The following is a 22253-nucleotide window of genomic DNA, read 5'->3' on the forward strand; positions in this document are numbered from 1 at the left end:
CTGAAGGAGGAACTACAGTCCCAACAGTCTGGCGGATTTGGTGGAGGCGGATACGCTCCTAGCTCTAGCTACGGAGCACCGTCGCAGCAATACGGTGCCCCGTCGACGCAATACGGCGTGCCCAGCTATCAGACCCGCGTTGTAGGCATCGATCTTGAAGGCATCAGGCAAGCCATCCAGGTGGCCCAATTCAATCAGGTCAGCCAAGGCCCCGGAGGCTACCCCAGCGGACCCAGCACTAGCTACGGAGCGCCCAGCAGCAGTTATGGAGCACCTAGTAGGCCGTCCAGTAACTACGGTGCGCCGTTCTAAGAAATCACTTTGGTCTGGATGATACTGATGATGATGAAAGAGAGAGAGAGAATGAGTGAGAGAAAGAGAGAGAGAATGTGAGAGAGAAAAAGAGAGAGAGAGAGAAAGAGTGGATAATGGCACCGGCCGACGACAACGACTACTTTCCGAGATTTTCGACGCAGCCGAAACTCGCCAACGCATAGAAGACTCACGGAGAAGATCTGACATATTTGGAAAAGAAGATCACAACTGTTTATCACCAGTTTCTCTCAAAGTGACACATTCCTTGGGCTCGCAACTCGGAAGGTCGTCGATGCCAGCAAGTCAAATCGTCGCGCGGAATCGCTTCACGTAGATCAATATTCGAAGATTGTCCGAAAGGAGTTGAATCGTCGTGTTATCCGCGTTACTCGGCTTACCTCGTGACTTCAGAACACGTCCTTTGACTAATCAATGTCAATGGATCGGGCCAGTCAGGACGAAGACACACGCGAGAAACGGAAACGGGGACCAACAGGATGACGCTTGGTCCGTTGGGGATAAAAAATAGTCGTCGCTTCAACGGATCAGGGTCTTCTGGAATCCACCAAAAGAGTAACGCCGAGTATACGTGGACCAGCATCTTTCCCCCGGGCCCCTTGACTTGTCGAGAATCCAACGGTCGTCGCTTTGACAAGTCCGCGGGGTCCGCGGGAGTGAACGTGGCCCAGTTTCCTACCTTTTTCGACCCTTTTTTCCCTTCCATTTCCGGAAGGGACAGGGTCGTTCAAGATGATCTTGGGCGGTCGGAGCGGTGCCGAAGTCTATCGTACCAAAATCGCATCAATCATCGCGGTCGTCTCCGCGTATCGAAAAATCGAGGAACAGTGATAGTCAAGGGGGGACAAGCGTAGTCGTTGACGCAAACACACTTCACACTTCATCCCCGACGAATTGCGTTCGCTTTCGTCAGGGCACTCATATTACAATAGAAAGGACGGAGCGGGAGGACTAGGAGGAGGAGGCCGACAAGCCGAAGACGTGATCAGCGCGGTATCAACGCGCCTTGTAAATAAAAATACGTCGCTGTACCGCGGCGTTCGCTGTTATAACGCGGACCAGCTCTTCCGTCGAAGAATCGTCTCACCGAAATCCTTAATCCGGGACATCCAGAGTCAGTTTCTGGTTCGTGAGAGAAGATGATGGCTTCCGAACTGTTTCTTTTTCAACCCTGAAGAAGAACTCGGAAGAATTGGATACCCAGAGTCATTACGCGCAAGTAAAGTCGATTTCGCACAGGAATATCGACCTCTATCTGTCCGTAAGAAGAAAGAAAAGATTCATCTGGCACAAGGAGCGATCCGGATTACAAAGCGGATGCCGCCGTGTCCGAGCAACACGTACATCCGACGCCACAAATACACACTATTTTTTATACATAACGCTCTTTAACCACGCATCTTTTTGTACTTGTATAAAGGCTTTTTTTGTAGAAAAAATAATAAAAAAAGAACGTCGCCACCGTTGAAAACCCCGTGTGCTTCTCCTCTTTGTCGTGCAGCGAAGCGCTTCGCTTCCGGCGTATTCGCTGACCTCTTCCTTGCTATTCCCAATCTCACCTTTCGTCTGTCAATCGCTGTCGACGATCACGATTATCGCAATTCTATCATGGTTCTACGTTCCTCCATTCGATGACCTCATGACCGCTCCTCGGAGGCAAGCTTGTCCCTCGAGTCGATTCGCGCGGTTTTTTCCGTGTCGCTGTATCTCCTGAAGACATCCGATCGTTTCTCTTTCTCTTCGTCGACGTTTTGAGAGATTGGCGCCTTTCTCCTTTCACTCGCGAACCTGCGAGCTAGCAGGTATCGCATTAGCCTTGCCTGGGGAGAGGAGAGGAGACTTCTTCATCTGAACATGTAAATTCCCACGCGAAGAAGAACCGCATCGCAAAAGGGCATCGTGTTACGAAAGAGAAAAAGAGAGTGAGAAAGAGGTAGGGGAAGAGAAAAAACAGCGAGAGAGAGAGAGAGAGAGAGAGAGAGAGAGAGAGAGAAGGATCTGGCCATTGGTAAAGATTCGAAAGTGACTTTGCGTTCACATCGAGACGATGTGGAATCTCCTCAGACTACCTGGGCAAAGGATATCCGGAAGGATAAGGGGGAAGCGGAGGTATCTTGCTTTTTCTTTTCTCTCGTATGTCGAAGATGTATGTTTCTCTCGTTGTATTTCCTGCAATCACGATCATGAGATGATTCGCGCTTCTCTTCCCGCTCGAGTAATGCCTGAGATTAACATCTGAGCTTCCCGAGTTTCTTGATTACAGAGAGAATGATGTAAGTCGCTTGAGTAAATGAACATATTCTTGTATGTTTCGGAGAGATTTCACGCTGGAAAATGAGAAGACATGAGTATCTGCACGGCTTGGTATGCAACTAATTATTTTCTCTGGAATGTTAAGATCGAAAAGTTGTTTTCAGCAATCAAGTCTTTAAAATAGGCGCTTCAATTTGTATTGTCAATTATAAAAATTCGTTAAATTTGTCAGATTTTTAAATTTAATTAACTAAACATAATTAAATATCAAAGAAGCAATGGTAATCCAATCCCTTCAGTTAAAAATAATACTTTATTATTTTTTACTTTCATGTGTGTTAAAATATAAATAAATCCATTTCTGTGGTTAATTTTAAAATAAACAATGATATTGATGTATTTCCTCAATAAATAATAAATTATTGTAAATTTAAGTTGAATTAAATATATTTTTTCTAATTAAATTATTTAACTCCATTGCCTTTGATTAAATTAACGATATATTGAATAGAAGCAACGACGATTTATAGAAATAATTAAATAATAATTCAAATTGAGTATAATTTGACATTAAATTAAATAATGAAAGATCGACGTTTCTTTCATTCACGACAAGCCATCTTTCGAATTATGACCAAAACGAGAAACTGAAAAAATAATTTAGTACGCGTTTTTAGTAGATTAGTTAATCATTCTGGACGAAGAGTCATTTATAGACACTGTTATCTCGAAAACACTTAATTAACATGTTTTGTAGGTAGCAGCCAAAGACATTTATGGCGACATTCATCAGTGGTGGTTCCATGCAGTGCCACTCTTGTACTTACGACAACAAATCATTACAATGATTGCAGATTTTCTCCATGAATAATAAATGAGTAATTTTAAGTTCTAAGGAGAGACAATAGATGCGCATCGCAAATTTACGATTGCATGCTTGCCGCATGCAGCGCGGCTCTCACTCGTAAATGGCAAAAATAATTTGTACGAAAATCACTAAAATAAGTAACGTAATATCACGCAAAGTTGCGGATAATCAAGGCATCGCAAAATTAAAAATTAATCGAGGTGCAGTTGATGTTAAATTGAGTCACCGTATAAAATTTTATTGCACGTCGTAGGCAAATGAATACTCGCGAGAAATGGTACATAGAAAGAACGATTTTGCTGAAATATCTACAAATTTAGCTAATTACAAATCTGAAAATAATTTAGTTAAACCATCAAAATAATTACGTAGGAATCTCAAGCATAAAGAGTAATGCTGTAAAAAGTTTTGACATTCCAGTTTGAGCACTCTACATAATTATTTTAATAATCCAACACAATTATTTTCAGGTCCGTATCTAACTAAATTTTCAGCAAAGTTTTTTCTGTGTAAACAGGACAAATTCTTTTGGTTCACAAATATATTAAAAAATTATATCATTAACTATTGAGAGTTAAAAAATAAAAGTATGAAGTTTAAAAGGATAAACAAATATAGAAATCTAAAACGCTGTATTTTATGCAGGTAAAACAAACATTTCTATAGATAGAATTATTATCGGTTAAATTGCTTCTTTTGCGAATTAAGTATTTAACTTACAAATGATTCATGACCACGGACAAGTTTTCTCCAGATTCCTCACGTATATCTCCACGCGATATTGCAATTTATGGTATTTACGCGTGCACGCGTAGGAAAAATTTCATAAATTATAGATCCGTTGCGTTAGGTAATGGGAAAACGCTGATATTACGTTTAAACGGTACGGGCTCGGAATGGTTAGGTAAGAGAGTGAGTGCCAATAAAGTGAAACATTTGTCGATAATGCTGAGGAGCTGTCGAATGACTTTATCGAGTCCATGTAATGTCGATGAATAAGAAGTTACATCCAACTTACTTCTCCTGTCGGGGATTGCATAAACTGTATCTCCGTAAAACGATTGTCGACAATTGCTCTTTCACGACGTTGCTATTCTGCGCGATCGACATGATATATTATTTCCGCGTTGTCAAGCGTCTTCGAAGACGTTAACGACAAGCGGCTGATAAAAAGACAGGTACAAATTTATAACGGAACTGAGAAACAAGAAAAGTAATATTTCATGTCAAACGGGAAATGTATTTAGGATAATTTTCGCGTCAACATGCAGAAACTCAATTCTAGCGTGAGAAATATTTTCGTAAAACACATAGAAGTTGCACGGAAAGAATAATTTTACTGAAGTAAAAATTTAGCTATATAGATATAAATCTGAAAGTAATATGTTGGATTATATAAAAATAATTATGTGGGAACATTTCAAGCATAATAATAACACTGCAAAAAGCTTTGACATATTCTAGCAACTTGTTTGAGCATTCGATATAATTATTTAGGCATACAAATATGCGTGAGACAACGAGAAGCAGATAATTTTGTAATTCCAAAGGCGATTTTTCCGCGTGCCAATTCTGTCGAAGGTATAATGACACGACGATCGCGCGAAGAAGCGAAGCGTCGCGTCGTACATACAAAGCTAGCATACAAGCAACTTGCGTGATGGCGAAGCGCGCGGAAACACGGTGATGACTCCACTACAAAGTACCTATTAAAAATGATTCCGTGGGAGACGGAGGAAAGCGTGGTATCAGCCAGGCTATCTGTCCCGAAAGACCTTACGTGTGTACCTGCAACGTCCACGGCAGGGAAAGTGCCGCGCGTGCGATTCGTGTCAGGGAGTACGGTGAGATCGGGCAGGAGAAGACGAAGAGATGGTGAGGCGCATACACGCGGTGTGAGAGTCTCTGTGGAATTTTGCAAGAGATGCTCGTCCACCGACATGCGAAAGGAGAGAAATATGCCACGATGATCTACGCTCCAGTTACACTGGCACACGATTCACTTCGATCGTGCGTACGATTGTTACAATATCCTTGATTACGTGCCTGCTTTTTGCATCATCTATACAAGTTAGAGAACAAATTGCAGCAATTTATAGAAATTAATTGCGCTACCATGCATTGCAACAAAAACCAAACGGAAATGTATTACTAATAAGAAAATATTATAGTAGCTTCTAATTAATTCATAGCAATAATACATATTTGGTAGACGTAGTTTTTTAAAAACAATCAGATATTGATAAAATAAATTAAATGAGAACTTAGCAGTATGACTAACCCATACAGCACAGTAACGTTTTAAAAATGTATTTAAAATGTACATGTTGGACGTTTTGGACATATTAAAAACGTCCAGATTAGATCCATGGATATTTTAAAAACGTTTTAAAAACATCCAGTGTTATCATTTTGGATTTTTTAAAAACGTCCATTTTAGGACCCAATGGACTAAAACTGGACCAAATTAGTACATTAAACAAATTTTAGACCACAATCAAGACAAAATGATTCTTATATGAATATTATTACTGATTAATATCTTATTCCATAATACATTATAAAATTATAATTTAAAAAAACCGTTTTTCCCTAAATTCGGGAACTAATTTCATAGTGCTTCGAAGTGATCACCCATCCGGTTACATACCGCCATCCACTATGCTTGACTTCTGAAATCGTATGGAAACCGCTACACTTCGATGATCCACGAATACCTATATAATCATGGATGTATAATTACGATACATCTGTTCAATATGGTCCTGATAGAAATTTGTGCAGTTCAACTGAACATCCTTCAGTGACTGTCTAATAATCTTCATGTTATTACGACTATTTTCAGGTTAGGAAATCATACGCTGTACTTTCACAGTACCAGTTATCATGTACAATAACAGTATGGTAGCATTTTGTGAAAATATCGTGGGATATCGCACGCTTGGTTATCTGGGTAGATTTTTTGTCGTTGAAAATTTTCAACACAGCACAATGTCCATGGGACGTTCAAAAGATGTCCGTACATACTAACAAAAGTGAAATTCCTCATACAGTTTCAAAAAAATTTTCACTTGTCAAGTCAGCGAAAGCAACACGTCGCGAGCAGATTTAGAAAATTTTTTTGTATGAGAGATGAACATTTTTTTAATGTTCAAATGTGAACATACTTTGTACGTTGAATAACGTACGTTTTTAAAACATTCGTATTAAGTCCATGGACGGTCGGACTAAATAAAAACCAGATTTGGACATCCAATGGACGTTGTGTGTTGTCTGGGAAATTAATGTTACCACATAAAATCATCAAAACAATCAAAATAACTAATGTTTTGAATGACAATTATATTTTCCGAGATTTTTTATGACTGTTGTTGCAATATGTAAATAAATAAAATAATCAAGTTACTTTCTCTTTTTACTCTTTTTTCAACGGAAGAATATATGTACAGTATATTTAAATAGTAGAAATATTAGGTGTTAAACTTAATTCCTGCCGTTTTTCGTCTCCAAAATTGATTTGTTTCGAAGGGAAATATCTTAATCAAAGTATTATTAATAAAGTATTATTAATTAGTAATAAAGTAGAAAATGGAGGAAATTACTTTGATTAAGGTATTCATTCATCTTCCCTTCGAAACATATCAATTTTGGAGACGAAAAACGGCAGGAATTAAGTTTAACACCTAATAAATATACGTTAATCGTTGGTAATTCTTATTACCAACGATCTTATTAAGAAAATAATTGATATAATATACAAAATGTAAAAAATTGTTTTCTTGGGCATTTAGTCTAAATATAAATATATATCTATTTTTTTAATACATTATACAAATCAATAATTAATTTACCAAAGTAAAACTTTTCACTTAATAACTTCCGTTTAGATAAAAAAGGAGATATCTTATCATTATTTGAGAAACATTGTTTCTCAAATAATGATAAGATATCTCTTTAGAATCTACATTGTTATAATATTGATAAGAACTTTAAAAACATGAAACACTTATAATCGTCTGTAATCGTTATTTGCGTCATCTTTACAATGAATATCCATTATTACCGAAAAAGTTTTTATTATGATATTATATCAAATATTATAATACTGAAAAACAAATTTGATGCTGAAGAAAAACAGCCAAGTTCTTTTAACCAAGAACTAATTTAGGGAGTTCCAAAAGCGTCACTGATCGATGTAGAGAAAACGAAATCTCGCGGGAACTTCGAGAGTTCGAAACGGATCGTTTAATATTGCAAGACTGCTTTAATCGACATGCCCGAGAAAAGATTCATATATGAACAGAAGAGAAGTGTTGAGGAAGAAAACGTGCGATGTACCAACAATGCCAGTGTTTTCAATTATGGGAAACAAATTTGTCGAGGCGCGTAAAATGGATAATAATGGACCGGACGTACAATGGCTGCTGGTTCTCCCCCGTCCGTACTTTCGCTGATTTCTGCACTTCTGGCAGTGGCACGCGGAGTACACGCGCGTATTGCTCAACAATAGATCACCCTGGTCGTCGGTGAGGAAAGAGTTGTGAAGACACTTCCAACGAATTGCTCCCATTCTCTCTCGTTTGTCTTCCTCTTTTTTTCGTAACTGCAGAATTGCGTCGGATTGCACGTCGTTAGATTGCGCGAACCTTAATTGGATACCGTACTTCGCTATAAATCAATCCAGCGATACGACGTGTTATTCCCGCCAGCAAAGAGTGATTTCATTTTGTGCGTATTTCTCGCGGCGAGAGAGAGAGAGAGAGAGAGAGAGAGAGAGAGAGAGAGAGAGAGAGAATGGGATTCTCTCGCGGCAATAATACTAAAGAATAATAGTAAAAGCTCGTTCAAGTTATTTAAGATCTACAAACTTTCCCACTTTGTCCGATAATACTTATTACCAAGTTTAACAATCATTCTAACTTACGACTATAGAAACATGTTTAAAATCGACAAGCCGACTGAACTCGTCGTTATTTCTCTTTCTTTCTCTCCTCGAAAGCGGTTCTCGTTGTCAATAGTAAGAATCCCTAATGGAAGCTAATTTAAAATACAATAATTAAACAATCATTATAAATGTCAACTCTCAAAATCGTGCTAATTACTTCTACGCCTACATCAATCTCGCGGTTCCACCCGCACAACACAGATCTCCAAGGAATATTCTAAAGACGTCCAGAGAGAGACGTCTCTATATTCTCTGAATGTTCTAAACTTATACAGCACACTAATGTTGAATCAATATATTAGTAACATTGAATGTCGCATCAACATCGCGAAATGTTCATTCAATGTTGAAAAAACATTCACACTTCAACATTGCAAAGTCTCAGCAACGTTCTTTCAATGTTCTGTACTGTATAGGAATGTTATTGTTACAGCGACATTAGATCAATGTAGAAAAATCAGCATAGATACAACGTTGAGAAACATTCATACTTCAACACTCAACGTTGTAACGTCTCAGCAACATTCTTTCAATGTTCTGTGCTGTATATGAAGGACGTTTTCGGGATATTTTTCGGATAAAGTATCCTGTATGGGTATCTTCGCGTTTCCGCGACGAAGAGTCGGCCGTGAGGAATCTCCGAGGGGGAGTTTCGCAAGTATTTCTTCTGCCGGGTGAACGGACCTAACTTAAGAGCACAGTAAATCGACGCACGTGTCCTGAATTGAGCAGACTGGACTGTTGAACCGCTAGCAAAGAGCATTGCAATGTACGGTAAAATCGGGCAAGAGACGCTCTTGCACAACCGCGATCGACGTTGCATCTTGGTAATGTGCGCCGTTGGAGATCGGGTAAAAATGATCCATGCCGTTATATTACCTCACTCTGTAGGATCACTGGCGCTCCTTCTTGTGTCCGTAAATTCTTCGGTTGATCTGTAGTCAATCCTATGGCAACACGTTGAACATTGGTCAACGTTACTTACTTAAAATTCCATGTATCTATTGCAGCAATTTGCAGCGATAAATAAAAGCGATTTTCAGACAAACTCAATTCTATGCGGTTGATTATTCGTTAGAAAAATATATATAACTTTCTTAATAGAATTAGAGGAGAACATAAACCTGGATAATGTAATATGTGAAGAATTAATTAAGTATAAAATTATATACCTACTAAATATAAAATCAATTATAATTACATTTCAACGGAACGTATTAACTTAACTACAATGCTTAAATGTAAACATTATTAATTTATTAATCCCAATCTCGCAACAATAAAAATTTTATTTTTCTATAATAATAATATGTATATCTCGTTAAAAAACTTAAATAAAGTATTAAATAAGGAATTTCGATTTTCGATTTTTCTTGTAAAAGATCTAAGTGTTAACTGCACAAGGTGCTTTTGGTGTTAACAAAAAGAAAAGATGGAATGGGGAGGAAATGTAGTGAAGCGTTAAGACGATTGTGCGAACGTCGTTCGCGCAAGTCACGTTTAATAATGCTAACAAGTCTTTACGTGCTTCGCGCACGGCGAAACACGGTGTAACAGTCATTGATTGTCCCAGCACGATGCTTCTTCTTTCGTTCTGAGAAAGCCGAGGAAGAGGAGAAAGTTGAAGAAAAAATCATCGAGTGTCTTCCACGAGCAATACCTCGTTCGTAAATCCACAAGAAAGCACCGATCGGCGTGCGTATTGCCCGGCGATCTTTCACGACGATTTATTTATGCGCTGGCCGTTGACCAAGTTATTTACGATTCAAATGATCCGGGAAGGAATAATTGAAATAGAAATGAGCGGAAGCTATGACCTACCGCGCGTTTACAGCTGTTCGAGCAACGCGCCGCATGTAAGTGCCTATCTCATGGAAGAATTATGCAAGGCGTATATCCTTTTCAACCGGTTGGTTAATCCTTTCGCGCTGCTTATGCGACTTCGGTCATAAATGAGAGATGACAAAATGGTAAGAAAAATTAGTCAAACAATTAATTTTTGAGTAATGAACGATTTTAAGAAAAATTAAAGATGAAGCTTTTTTCACGAACTTGTCGGAAGTTGCAAATGCACATAAAGCACAGAAAAGATTAATTTTTTAATTATATTTGCTACCAATATTTTATTAAATTAATATAATTTCTATAATAATATATAAATAATATTTTAATACTTTTTTTTATATTTTTATTTCATCATATTTTGATTTTGATTTTATTTTTATATTGATTTAGGCAGTTGCAAAATTAATAAATTTTTGAAATAAATTTCAAAAGAAAATTATTACTAAAGTTTTATTCTTTTCTTTTAACTCAGTCGTGTCTAAAAAATAAATTAATAAATAATAATTTTTATTTATCGTTAATAAATAATATTATATTTACTGTTATTTGAATGTAAAATAAATCTAGTATACTAAATCCAAAGAATAATGAGTGAAAAACTATATAAAAGTTCTAATTTTTAGATTGTTTCGTATGAAAAAACAAAATTTTTATTCGATATCACTTATTGTTTATTGCGTTTAATATATAACAAGCATAAGTACGTAGGTATATAAGTACACGCGTGCGCTCGCGCGCGTGTGTGCGTGCGTGCGTGTGTGCGTGCAAGCGTGCGTGCGTGCATGTGTGTGTACGTAACTGTTAGTCAAATGTTTGAACCCTTGTGATTTTTTAAATTTTACGGGAAGTTAAAATATCTCAGTGCAAAAGAATCGTTGACAAATTTTTTTAAATGTATTTTAAAGAGAAAAAATAGAATTTTAAACTGGCACTTTCATGTGTTTATAACATCTTAAATTAAATAAAATTAAATTTGATATTTAAAAAAATAATTTTGTTTTAAAGTTTTGTAATTTGATGAATTATTATTAGATTAAATGTAATAAATAAATATTTTAAAGTAGATTTAATGAGTTTTGAAAAAATGATATATGATAATTTTTTTATAAGGATATTAATTTTTTTTGTATAATATATAATTTGGTAGATAATTTGGTACAGCTGTATTGTTGTTGCATCCATCATATCACCAAAAGAATTTACATTTTGTTGTTGAAATATTATTAAATAATGAATATCCAATCGACTTGATTTAATAATAATCAATTAACAACCCTCATTTTTAATAAAATGGGGGTTGTTAATTGATTATTACAAAACTTGATGGTTCTAAATTCAACCTAAAGATATAAGTAATAATGAAAGGAGAATCATAACTTTTCCCCTTACATTAAAAATGTTTCAAAAGTTGTATTTTCAGCAGTCAGCTATCGATAAAAATAAATTTTTAGTCGGATACAGAATATTGAATAAATTTAATGCTTTTATAAAAAGACATGGAGATAGTGATTTGATGAAATTTAATAGTAATGTAGTTTATAAAATTGTTTGTAATGACTGTGACGCGTCGTATGTTGACCAGACTAATTAAGATCATCACACACAAAGGCCCGATTTTTCATTATCTGGTTAACTTATAGTTAAGCTTAATCTGATGTGTCATCCAATGGGCTTTATCTATGATATCATCACAGATAAACCCCATTGGATAAAACATCAGGTTAAGCCTACACTGATAAAAATAAGACCGCCTTTTTACTACGAGAATCGGTGGTCATTTTTAACCCTCGATTGCGCAGTTAAAATACAGAGTGATTTGTAGTTTTACCTTTAAACATTACATTTACCACTCGAATGGAATGAAGTTTCCAGCAAATATCATTTAGGTATACTGTTTGATAGTAAAATTCATATTTATTAGTAAATGAAATTTCTAGTAACTATGAATTTTACTATCACGTCATGATTTTTACTATCAGACAGTAAACCCAAATAATGTTTACTGGAAACTTCATTCTATTTGAATGGCAAATGTAATATTTAGAGGTAAAACCTTATCTACAGTAGTCGCACGGGCTGTGTCGCATGTCGTATATGAGATTGGTTACGTTCAGCGGACTCAACAATTTAATGATCATTCGCTGTTATTGATGTGTTCTTTTAGATTTTAGAAGAATACATCAATAACGAATGGTTATTTAATTGTTGAGTCCGCTGAACGCAACCAATCTCATATATGCAACACAGCCCGTGCAACTATTATACTATATCTTTTACAACTTTATGAAATCGAGTTAAGTGCTGAGCTAACATATTTCTTTTTTTAAACAACATAGTTGATTTACAATTCTTAGAAAAAGGACATGTAACTGCTACTCCATAAATTATATGATTATTATAATGTTTTACTATATATTTTGTATTGTTAATTATAGATGAAGCACAAACTTCACATTTTACAGATACTATATGAGGTATTTGGCTATTACTCAATCTCCTATTAGTATTATGATTTCGGAAAATATGTTGTCTGAATGCACGATATGTTTGGAATGTTAATCTACAGGCACCAGTCAAACATTGGAAGGAAGCATGTTTTTTATTTCTATGAAAGTACTGGTGGATATTATAAGTTTTATTATTTTGGAGGTTAATGCCGCAACTTTTACATGTGAACATATTGACAGACACACTGTAATTCACAGTATATTTTTATTGTGATACTAACCTTTTAATCTCGAGATGCCTTCGATTATTACGAGAAAATAGACTATGAAGAAAATAGACTATGGCCGGTATTCATAGTCAGATCTTATATTCAAGACCGTCTTAAGTACGGTCTTAAGAAGTCACGAACCAATCAGAAGGCTGCATTAGCGTCTTAAGACATCTTAAGATCAAACTTAATGGGCCTTCTACAATAAGCCGCAAGTCAGAACGTTAAGCTGTGTATACACCTAGCGAACGAACATCGAACGAACAGCAAATGTAAAAATTTGTATTGTTGTTTGTTATAATACATAAAAGTCGCACAAGTTTAATTGCTACATGGAACGAACATCGAATCTGGTCGAATATCAGTATTCCGTACAATCGAGAAAAAGAATAAACTGCTCACAAATACAAACACTAATATCCGAACATTCGCGTTCGGTGTTCGTTCGCTAGGTGTATACACGGCTTTAGAAGTCTTAGGTCCGTTTCCACCAACGCAGATCAACTTTAATCTCGGTTCAACTTAATCTTTGTCTTTTTCTAGTTCTAAAGATTAGAAAAAGACGAAGAGTAAGTTGAACCGAGATTAAAATTAATCTATATTGGTAGAAATGGGCATTAATCAGTCTTAACCAAAGGTCTGTTTTTTATTGCTGCGCTCTGAACCAGTGCAATAAGTTAAAGTGAAACAAACGTATATTTGTATCACTTCAACTTTCTGCACTGTGTGTACTAGTTCAGAAAGTGCGGCAATAAAAAACAGATCTCAAGTCGTTCAAGTTGGCTATTGGCCAACTTCACCGGTTATGATTTAAGATCGCTTAGAACTTCTGACTTGCGGCTTATTGTAGAAGGGCTATACGATCTTAAATATAAGAAACGACTATGAATACCGCCCTATGAAGACGCTATGAAGAACGCAAAACACTATCAGAATATTCTCGATGTGCTCAACTGCTCACCAATGCTCACGCGCCACACGGTAATGCGCGCGCAAGCACACTTTTTACTAAAATACCATTGATATCACACTACTGACAGTAAAATTCCGCGCCAGGTTGTAAATTTACAGTATAAGAAAGATATTTAAACACATGTATGTAATATTATAGGTATATTTAGCGATATTAGAAGTAAATTTACAAATTATCTGTAAATATACTATATTCAATTAATTTTTCATAATATTTCAATATTTTCCATTGAAATAAAAGAAATAATATAAATTTTAATTAAAAAACTACAAAAAGTCAATAAATTTACCAAAAAATAAGTACATTTCCTTTGTAAATTCGCATCGATTTTTATCAGTGTAAGCACAAGTTAACGAAGTAATGAAAAACCGGGTCAAAATGACATAAGTTGCATATATACTTTTTTGCGAATTGATACACTGTATCACCAAATGTGGAGAGTTTAATCTTTTTAGATAAGATAGTTGTATATGCTTCGACCATCGACATCTAGAATGGACCGCTGATGGCAATGGTGGGGGTAGAAAGACGATTAGAGTGAGAGGCAGGAATAATAAGATCGTCTTTCTCTGTTTACTGAAGCCTGATTGGTTGTTGTTAATCCAACAACCAATCAGGCTAGTTAAAACAACAGTAAACAGAGAAAGAACGATCTTATTATTCCTGCCTCTCACTCTAATCGTCTTTCTACCCCCACCATTGCCATCAGCGGTCCATTCTAGATGTCGATGGCTTCGACACTTTGTCAGTAGAGGGAAGGCAAGGCAGTATAATATTAAAGTCCCTATAATGAGAGTCAAAACATAAGACCGGAAGGACGCCATTGCTGGGCGCCGGCCGGAAACAGCACAAATAATGCGTAGCACAAATAGACGCGTTCGCGCCTGTTTGTACTACTACACCATGAAACAGTTGCTCACACCAATTCACAGATTCACTAACACATCGAAAGCGCCTAGAAATGGCGGCGACCAATCACGAGGGCGTCGCCCCTCATGTCTTGACTTCCATTATAGAGACTCTACGTAATAAGTCTCTTGATGCGTTCGGGGAGGCGCTATTAGCGTTACTTCTGTTATTCTATCTGTTCTTTATTAGATGTAAAACAAGGATAGAATGACAGAAATAGCGCTAATAGCGTCTCCCTGAACCACCGACGAGATATTATTAAAGACCGTCAACCCTGGGCAAATTTTCGGTGGTATAAAAAGGGCTCGGAGGTAATTCAAGAACGCTGACATTACCGACAATTGATATAAATTTGCTATTATTAACATAAATATTTGGCTCATACATTATTAAATTCATGATTTTTTATTACATAAATGTCCCATAAATAAATATACATACTTGTAAAACTATAATATCCTATATAAAAATCACAATTTTTTCTCTACAATTATCATCTTTATTGATAATCAAACTTTGACGATAACACTGAAATCTCAATTTTAAAGAAAAATCGAGTATTATTGGGTTATAAATGTATAAATACACATCTACTAAACTAATAAATCCTAAAATTAGTACAATATTATCAATTTTTAACTCTTAATCACTTCAATATTCACAAGGACGCGAACTCCCGTAAGAATGTCGGTCTTTAATAGTATCTCGTCGGTGGTATTGCGAACATATATAAAATGGCTGTATTTGTACCTACAGTAGGTCAATAAACTGAATTATAATCTATCTATGTGGTACTACAATCGTACAAGGACTTCAATTCTTTCCCACGATTACTTTTTTAAAACTTCCAAAAATTCAGGTTATTTCGTTTTTACGTCAAATTTAGTTGTAAACGGGCGTAAGATTTAGTTCGTATTTTATTTGTTTATCTAAAATTTACGTTTTAAAACACATTTTCTTATTTGTACATTTACTCGTAAATTGTGTTATTTTGACACTAAGAAATATTAAATATCAATTATACAAAAATATTTAAATATCATAATCATATTATATGTAAAATTATAATACTTAAATATGTTGAAAATTCAACATAATTTTAATAAGGATTTGAATGGACTGTTTCTACCACAAAATGAAAGCACAAACGCACATATATACACATAAATTTTTATAATAACCCAAGTAGCAAGCTACGTCATTTTGACGTCAAATGACGTCTTTTTGACGTCAAATGACATCATTTTGACGTCAGCTTGCTACCAGGGAATTTTATACAATTTATGATTTTTTAGTAATTTAGTATCAGAATGTATTTTAACACTTTTTTTACTTAAGATATAATTTTTAATGAATAATAAATGAAAACTAAAAAGTAAAATGAAAAAATACTTTATTAGAAACTATATAATTTTGTTTTAGAAAAAAAAGTAATGTCCAGAAATCTTAAGAGAGAAAAAAGAAAGATTCATTATTATTATAGTGCTTCATCTCATAAAGATAATAGTTGGCATAAACTGAGACATAACATGCTAGTAAAAATTATAATTATAAAAATTATAAAATAATAATTATAAATATATAAAATTTTTTGGAAGTGTTCTGAGCACTCAATCTATCAGCTTGAGTATTTTTAATTTATAACATTTACTTAAAGATAAATCGATCCGTTACGCTAATAATGGCACTATCACAGATATGATTGACTTGTCTCAATGAGTGGTGTTTTTTCATTTTTTCATGAGAATTCTAAGATAATCACAGGTACTTTTGCAAGATAATAAGGTTTTTCTCACACTATTCGAGATAAACCAAGGCATCTTTCGCGTGAATTATTTACTAGACCGCGCGATGCAATACAATTGACACATCTGGACATTTCGAATCCATTTACCATTTACACGACTGTTATTGAGGAATCAAAATGTTTGGAATATTTCATCAGAATACACGATTCTATATGTATTGCGAGTATTGTAGCAACTGATATTCAGCAATTTTTGTTCATTCTTATCGAGGCGCATTGTTTTTAAGGTAAATAGACTTATTACGTCTTAAATACACCAGCCTTGCCTATCTTAATTATAAAAGTTTTTAGCGTATTCCCATTCAAATTTGCAAAACTTTCCGTCTGCGTCACAGCCGTCATATGATTAATAGCGAACCTAATACAAAATTCTTCCAGCTCCTAAAACATTATCAAATTCGTTTATTCCATGCGTGTATAGATATAGCAATTAATAAACTGTTATTAAGTTAATAATGACAATGTTTAATTACCTCCTCATTGTACTGAACTGCAACGCTGTACAAATAGGCAACGTTCAACACGCTAATTCCTTGCTTTATTATCCGAATACAATGCTTCTTGAGATTGTTCTCGCAGTAAACATCAGCCAAGTTCAAAAGTTCTATAATGAAAGACATTGTTCCGACATTTAGACCGATAACTGGTTTATGGTGTATTCGACTTACCTATCGTCTTCTCCATAGGTAAAGCGATCATGCCAGTGTATAAATATTTCAAGAAGGCTTTGTAGATGACATAGGAAAATTGATCAAGCTCGATGACACTGTCAAAATGAGCAAAATTTGGTAATTTTTAATATAATAAATAATAATCCTTTGTTAAATAATTACCTTTGATTGTTTTCCATCCAATCATGTTGAAACATGTTTCTAAAATACGTACAGCGAATCTTCAAAATAGCTTTATGCACAAAGATACTTTGGCCCTCTACTTGTATTGTGAGATCACTTGTATGCTATATCAGGACAAAAATTGTTAGAGACAAATGTGTGCAATATTAACTGCAGAGTACATAAAGTATTTGTCGCATTTATGAATTAAAATTGAGAACAATGTATTACACAGTTTTAAGTGTTAATTAAAGTGCTCATTTTTAGCTAGAGTATTTTTTTTCTTCTAAAAGGAGTTTCTTGAATTTCTGTTAAAAAGCTTAAGCTAAAAACTGTCTTATTATTGGTGCTTTCTGACAAGAGACAAAGGATGCTTTCCAGCAAGGACACAGTCAGACACTGTGTAACACATAGCACGTAATATCACAATAATATTGCAGAAATATTATTTCAGAAATATTATAATATAATATATTACAGAAATATTACTGATGTATTACATTAATAATTAACATCAAAATATTTCTGTAATATTATATTGTAATATTTCTAAAATATTGCGATATTACTGTGATATTACATGTTATGTGGGCACTGTGTTATACTGTGGATGTTTTCCAGCAAGGACACAGTCAGACACAGTCAAAATATCACAGTAATATTGACAATATGTCTTAAGTAGTAGAGTGACATTATAATTAATAACGCTTTTATGATGTTTTATTAACATTAGAGATGTGATCAAGACGTTATTAAAATATCACAATATTATACGTACACACATAATTTAAGTAATATTTAGTTTATTATATAATAGTTATTGTGTGTATGTGTGTGTGTATTGACAATCAGCATTATTTTCTAATATATATATATATATATATATATTAAATGGAAAAATTTTTTAAATAACACATTAAAAATATCAATTCAATAATTTCATTTTTTAAATTCTTTAAACTCTTTTAATTTTTGCCAATAAATGTTACATAAATATAAACATTATATAAATATCACAAAAACATTATATAATATTACAATATTTCTGTGACATATCTTAGTAATGTTCCTGTGATTCATTTTCGCAGACATTGCAATATTATTATGATATCTTAATAATATCTCACCGATGTTTCTGGTAGATTTCATTGTAACATTACGAAAAATGATATTGCAGCGATATTACTATGATATTGCGTGCTATGTGGATGATCATTTTATCTTTAATCTATATCAGGACAAAGAATAAGACACAGACTTCGTCATTGAATGAATTTCCCATGCATTCCAATACGCTCTTCAGGCATTCAATACGCGGTTCTTCGTTACTATAAAGAATTAGGGGTTTGTGCATAACGCTTGGCGATCCGTAGCACGCAAACGCGTCATACATGTTCGAAAACGTAGTGGCAGTTGGAATCATGATTCTCTGACCGTGGCAGTTACCCCATATATAGACACGTCCTCCCTCACTAATAGCGATATTTACATGTTTGACAGCCGCGATGTCGGATATCTTTCCCATTTTATGCTTGACCTGTACAAAATATTGATTATATTATAACTTTCGCTTTTTTTTTTGTTTTCTGTGTCCTAATTTATGATGACAGTAAATATGAGTTTACCATGACTGGTTTAAGGGTACCAAAGATAGGTACAAGGAAAGGTATACAAGGACAGCCTTTGTCATCCGATCGGGGATCTCTACCCCAGGAATAGAGATCTCCTTCATCCGTAAGCGCTAGCGTGTGCTCAAATCCGCAAGCCACTTTGACTGAAACAATATCAATTGCTCAATGATCCCATTTTTTCTTTATCGTTCTTCTATTTTTTTTTGTTTTATGCAGATAAAAGAATTACCTATTACAGTGCCTTTCAGTGAATCAACCCAGCACGGCGTCATTCGAGTTTGGAGATCGTCTAAACCCAGCTGGCCAACATAATTATTGCCCCAAGCAAACACCTCGCCATTTTCGACGACTGCCATGGTAAAGGCATTGCCACAAGAGATGCAGACAACCTTCTTCCTAGCCAAGCTGGAGTCCACTTGCCTGGGTATGCTTTGATCAATGATGTTATCGTTACTCACTTGTCCGAAGTAGTCTCCCCAAACGTATACCTAAATCAAACCAAGTAGCTAATGTATCTAATGTAGCTCGTAATAACGTACGGTTATCATTATACTCAAACTTTTGCTTACCTTGCCAAACTCGGTCAAAGCAACAGAATGGTGACTCCCACACGCAATATCCACGATGCGCGTAAAGCCCACAGAGTTTCCCGGAGTGAATACTAAAGTAGGGGTGAAAACTGGATAATATATTCCGTGTCCCAGTTCACCGTGATCGTTGTAACCCCACGAATATATCTATTGAAGACATATACTGTCAATAATTCTAATAATATATAATATATTATATAATATATTCTAATAATTCTAATAATATACTGTCAATAATACTGTCTAACGTCTCAAAAATACATTGATTGAATATAAATCGAGATAAAATCTCTGATAATTCATCTGAATTGACAGAAGCATCGATGAAGAAAAATTTAAATGTCCTTTTGTAAAAATATAAGCAAGTCAACTATTTTATTCTTAATTACAAGAGTCCAAAACAACTTAATGCTTAACAAATTCGTATTAATAAAAATTATGTGTTTTAAAGAGAGGATCAGAATTATATACAGCTTTAATAAAAAAATGTTAGACTCTTATAATTTTTTTATTCGTTCGGAAATCTTTTATCTGCATTGCCAATGTTGTCATCTATTGATTACTAGGATTATATAAGTTTAAAAGATTCTTGAAACAAAGGTAATTTATAATAATATAATTGGCCATAAATCAATTCTTGAACTAAAACTTCAAATAATAATTAATAAAGTGCTCAATATTTTTGTTGTATTCTAGAGAAGTAACGTGTTACAAAAATATCAAATTTTGTTTTCACTTATATTCTAATATCAACTTCCTAACGTACTTCTCCTTCCTTCGTAAGTGCGAGAACGTGAGACCCATTGCCATAAGCAAATGTCTTAATATTCTTCTTGCAAAGAGCCTTCACCTTCCTTGGATACAATGTGGAGTTTGTGTCCCCTATTCCCAAACAACCATTGACGTTGTTACCCATAGCATACACCATTTTATTCTTCATCACCATCAAGGTCTCTCTACCCATTTCACCTGTTATCAAACAAGATAAGGTAAACAACATTGCCAGAGTGAGTGAATTTTTGACAGCAAGGATGGATGCGTTCATGCCTTGATCCAGGATTCATCCTTTTTAATTTTATGAAATTTTTGATCAAACTTGTTGAATGTTTCGACTGAATACAGCCTTGGCTAGAAATATTATGCACCCTATCAACCATTATTTAAAATTTCAGCTGAAAAATTAATTTATAACATTTGTTGTAAACTATTCTGTTTCAAGACCCTTTAAACTTGTGTTCAATGTCGATAACTAAGTGACAATAATTAAAAAATTCCCAATGAATAAAAAAAATACAAGTCCCTAATATTTTATCAATCAAAGCTGTATTTATTGACTTCGTAAATTTACCATTACTGTTTTGTTACTCTGCTGTAAAGCCCATTCTACAATTGCGTAAGCGTTGTAAGTAGTTGCATGTAGTTGTAAGAATTGACTAATCACAGTCAAATATTTTCCTCATTTGATTATGATTGGTTAATTCCTCATTTGATTATGATTGGTTAATTCTTACAACTATAACCACTTACAACTACGCTTACGCAATTGTAGAATGGGCTTAACACCGACGAAATATTATTATAAAGACCGTCAACCCTGAGTAAATTTTCGGCGGTATAAAAAGGGCCCCAAGGGCCCAGAGGTAATTCAAAAACGCTAACATTACCGACAATTGATATAAATTTGCTATTATTAACATAAATATTTGGCTCATGCATTATTAAATTCATGATTTTTTATTACATAAATGTCCCATAAATAAATATACATACTTGTAAAGCTGTAATATCTTATATATTGCAAAAAAATCATAATTTTTTCTCTGCAATTATCATCTTTATTGATAATCAAACTTTGATGATAACACTAAAATCTCAATTTTAAAGAAAAATCGAGTATTGTTGTGTTATAAATGCATAAATACATCTATATATATATACTAAACTAATAAATCATAAAATTAATACAATATTATCAGTTTTTAACTCTTAATCACTTCAATATTCACAAGGACGCGAACTCCCGTAAGGATGTCGGTTTTTAATAGTATCTCGTCGGTGGCTGTAATAACGTTTTTGTTACTTTAAAAGGAGACGTGAGCCATTAAAATTAGAAGTTGAAAGTTTAAGCAATACGAAAGGCAAAAGAAAACAGCGAATTACCATATACAAAAACCATGTGAATCTGCGAAATGAAATCCGGCTCCAATGAACTAAAAATCGGCCAATTACGGAGACCCGAGACGCACATATTGCCTCACGAGATTGCTTCAAATTCACTCTGATTATTTCTAGTCGTCTCTTCTTCTACTTCTTCTAATTCCTCTTTTTTAGTTTTCCGACTCAAACTAGTGTCGTCTCTTCGCGAACGCTTTGTTTTGTTCCTTAGTACCTTTCTGTAATCACGCATTCAAGCGTATTACCTTTCATGTCATTGGCCGTGTTCAGCAGAATGTTTATTTTGCAACTGTTGGAAGTTCTCTATTCGCTGGGATAGAACTATTGCGCCAAATTTAAAAATATAATGCAACCAATGTGAAAAAATGTCCAACA

At 34.6% G+C, this 22253-nt stretch overlaps 2 protein-coding genes across 2 annotated transcripts in view; one reads left to right on the plus strand and one right to left on the minus strand.

The window, feature by feature from the left end:
• LOC108764704 (pro-resilin) overlaps positions 1–1804 on the plus strand; it is a 3398-nt gene extending 1594 nt beyond the window's left edge. The window contains exon 3 of the mRNA XM_018513048.1: positions 7–1804. Within this exon, the coding sequence (XP_018368550.1) occupies positions 7–312 (306 nt within the window). The 3' untranslated portion in view covers positions 313–1804. The remainder of the gene's footprint in view (positions 1–6) is intronic.
• Positions 1805–16889: 15085 nt separating this feature from the next.
• LOC108764727 (RCC1 and BTB domain-containing protein 1) lies at positions 16890–21951 on the minus strand. Its single transcript, XM_018513077.1, has 10 exons — positions 21864–21951; positions 20470–20672; positions 19683–19850; positions 19343–19601; positions 19141–19256; positions 18741–19019; positions 17483–17607; positions 17318–17415; positions 17123–17253; positions 16890–17030 (listed from the first exon to the last, which is right to left on the minus strand). The coding sequence occupies exons 1-10, from the start codon at positions 21949–21951 to the stop codon at positions 16890–16892; spliced, it is 1608 nt and encodes a 535-aa protein (XP_018368579.1).
• Positions 21952–22253: the final 302 nt, after the last annotated feature.

This window comes from Trachymyrmex cornetzi, unplaced genomic scaffold (assembly GCF_001594075.2).
Source record: "Trachymyrmex cornetzi isolate Tcor2-1 unplaced genomic scaffold, Tcor1.1 scaffold45, whole genome shotgun sequence".
Taxonomy (NCBI): Eukaryota; Metazoa; Arthropoda; class Insecta; order Hymenoptera; family Formicidae; genus Trachymyrmex; species Trachymyrmex cornetzi.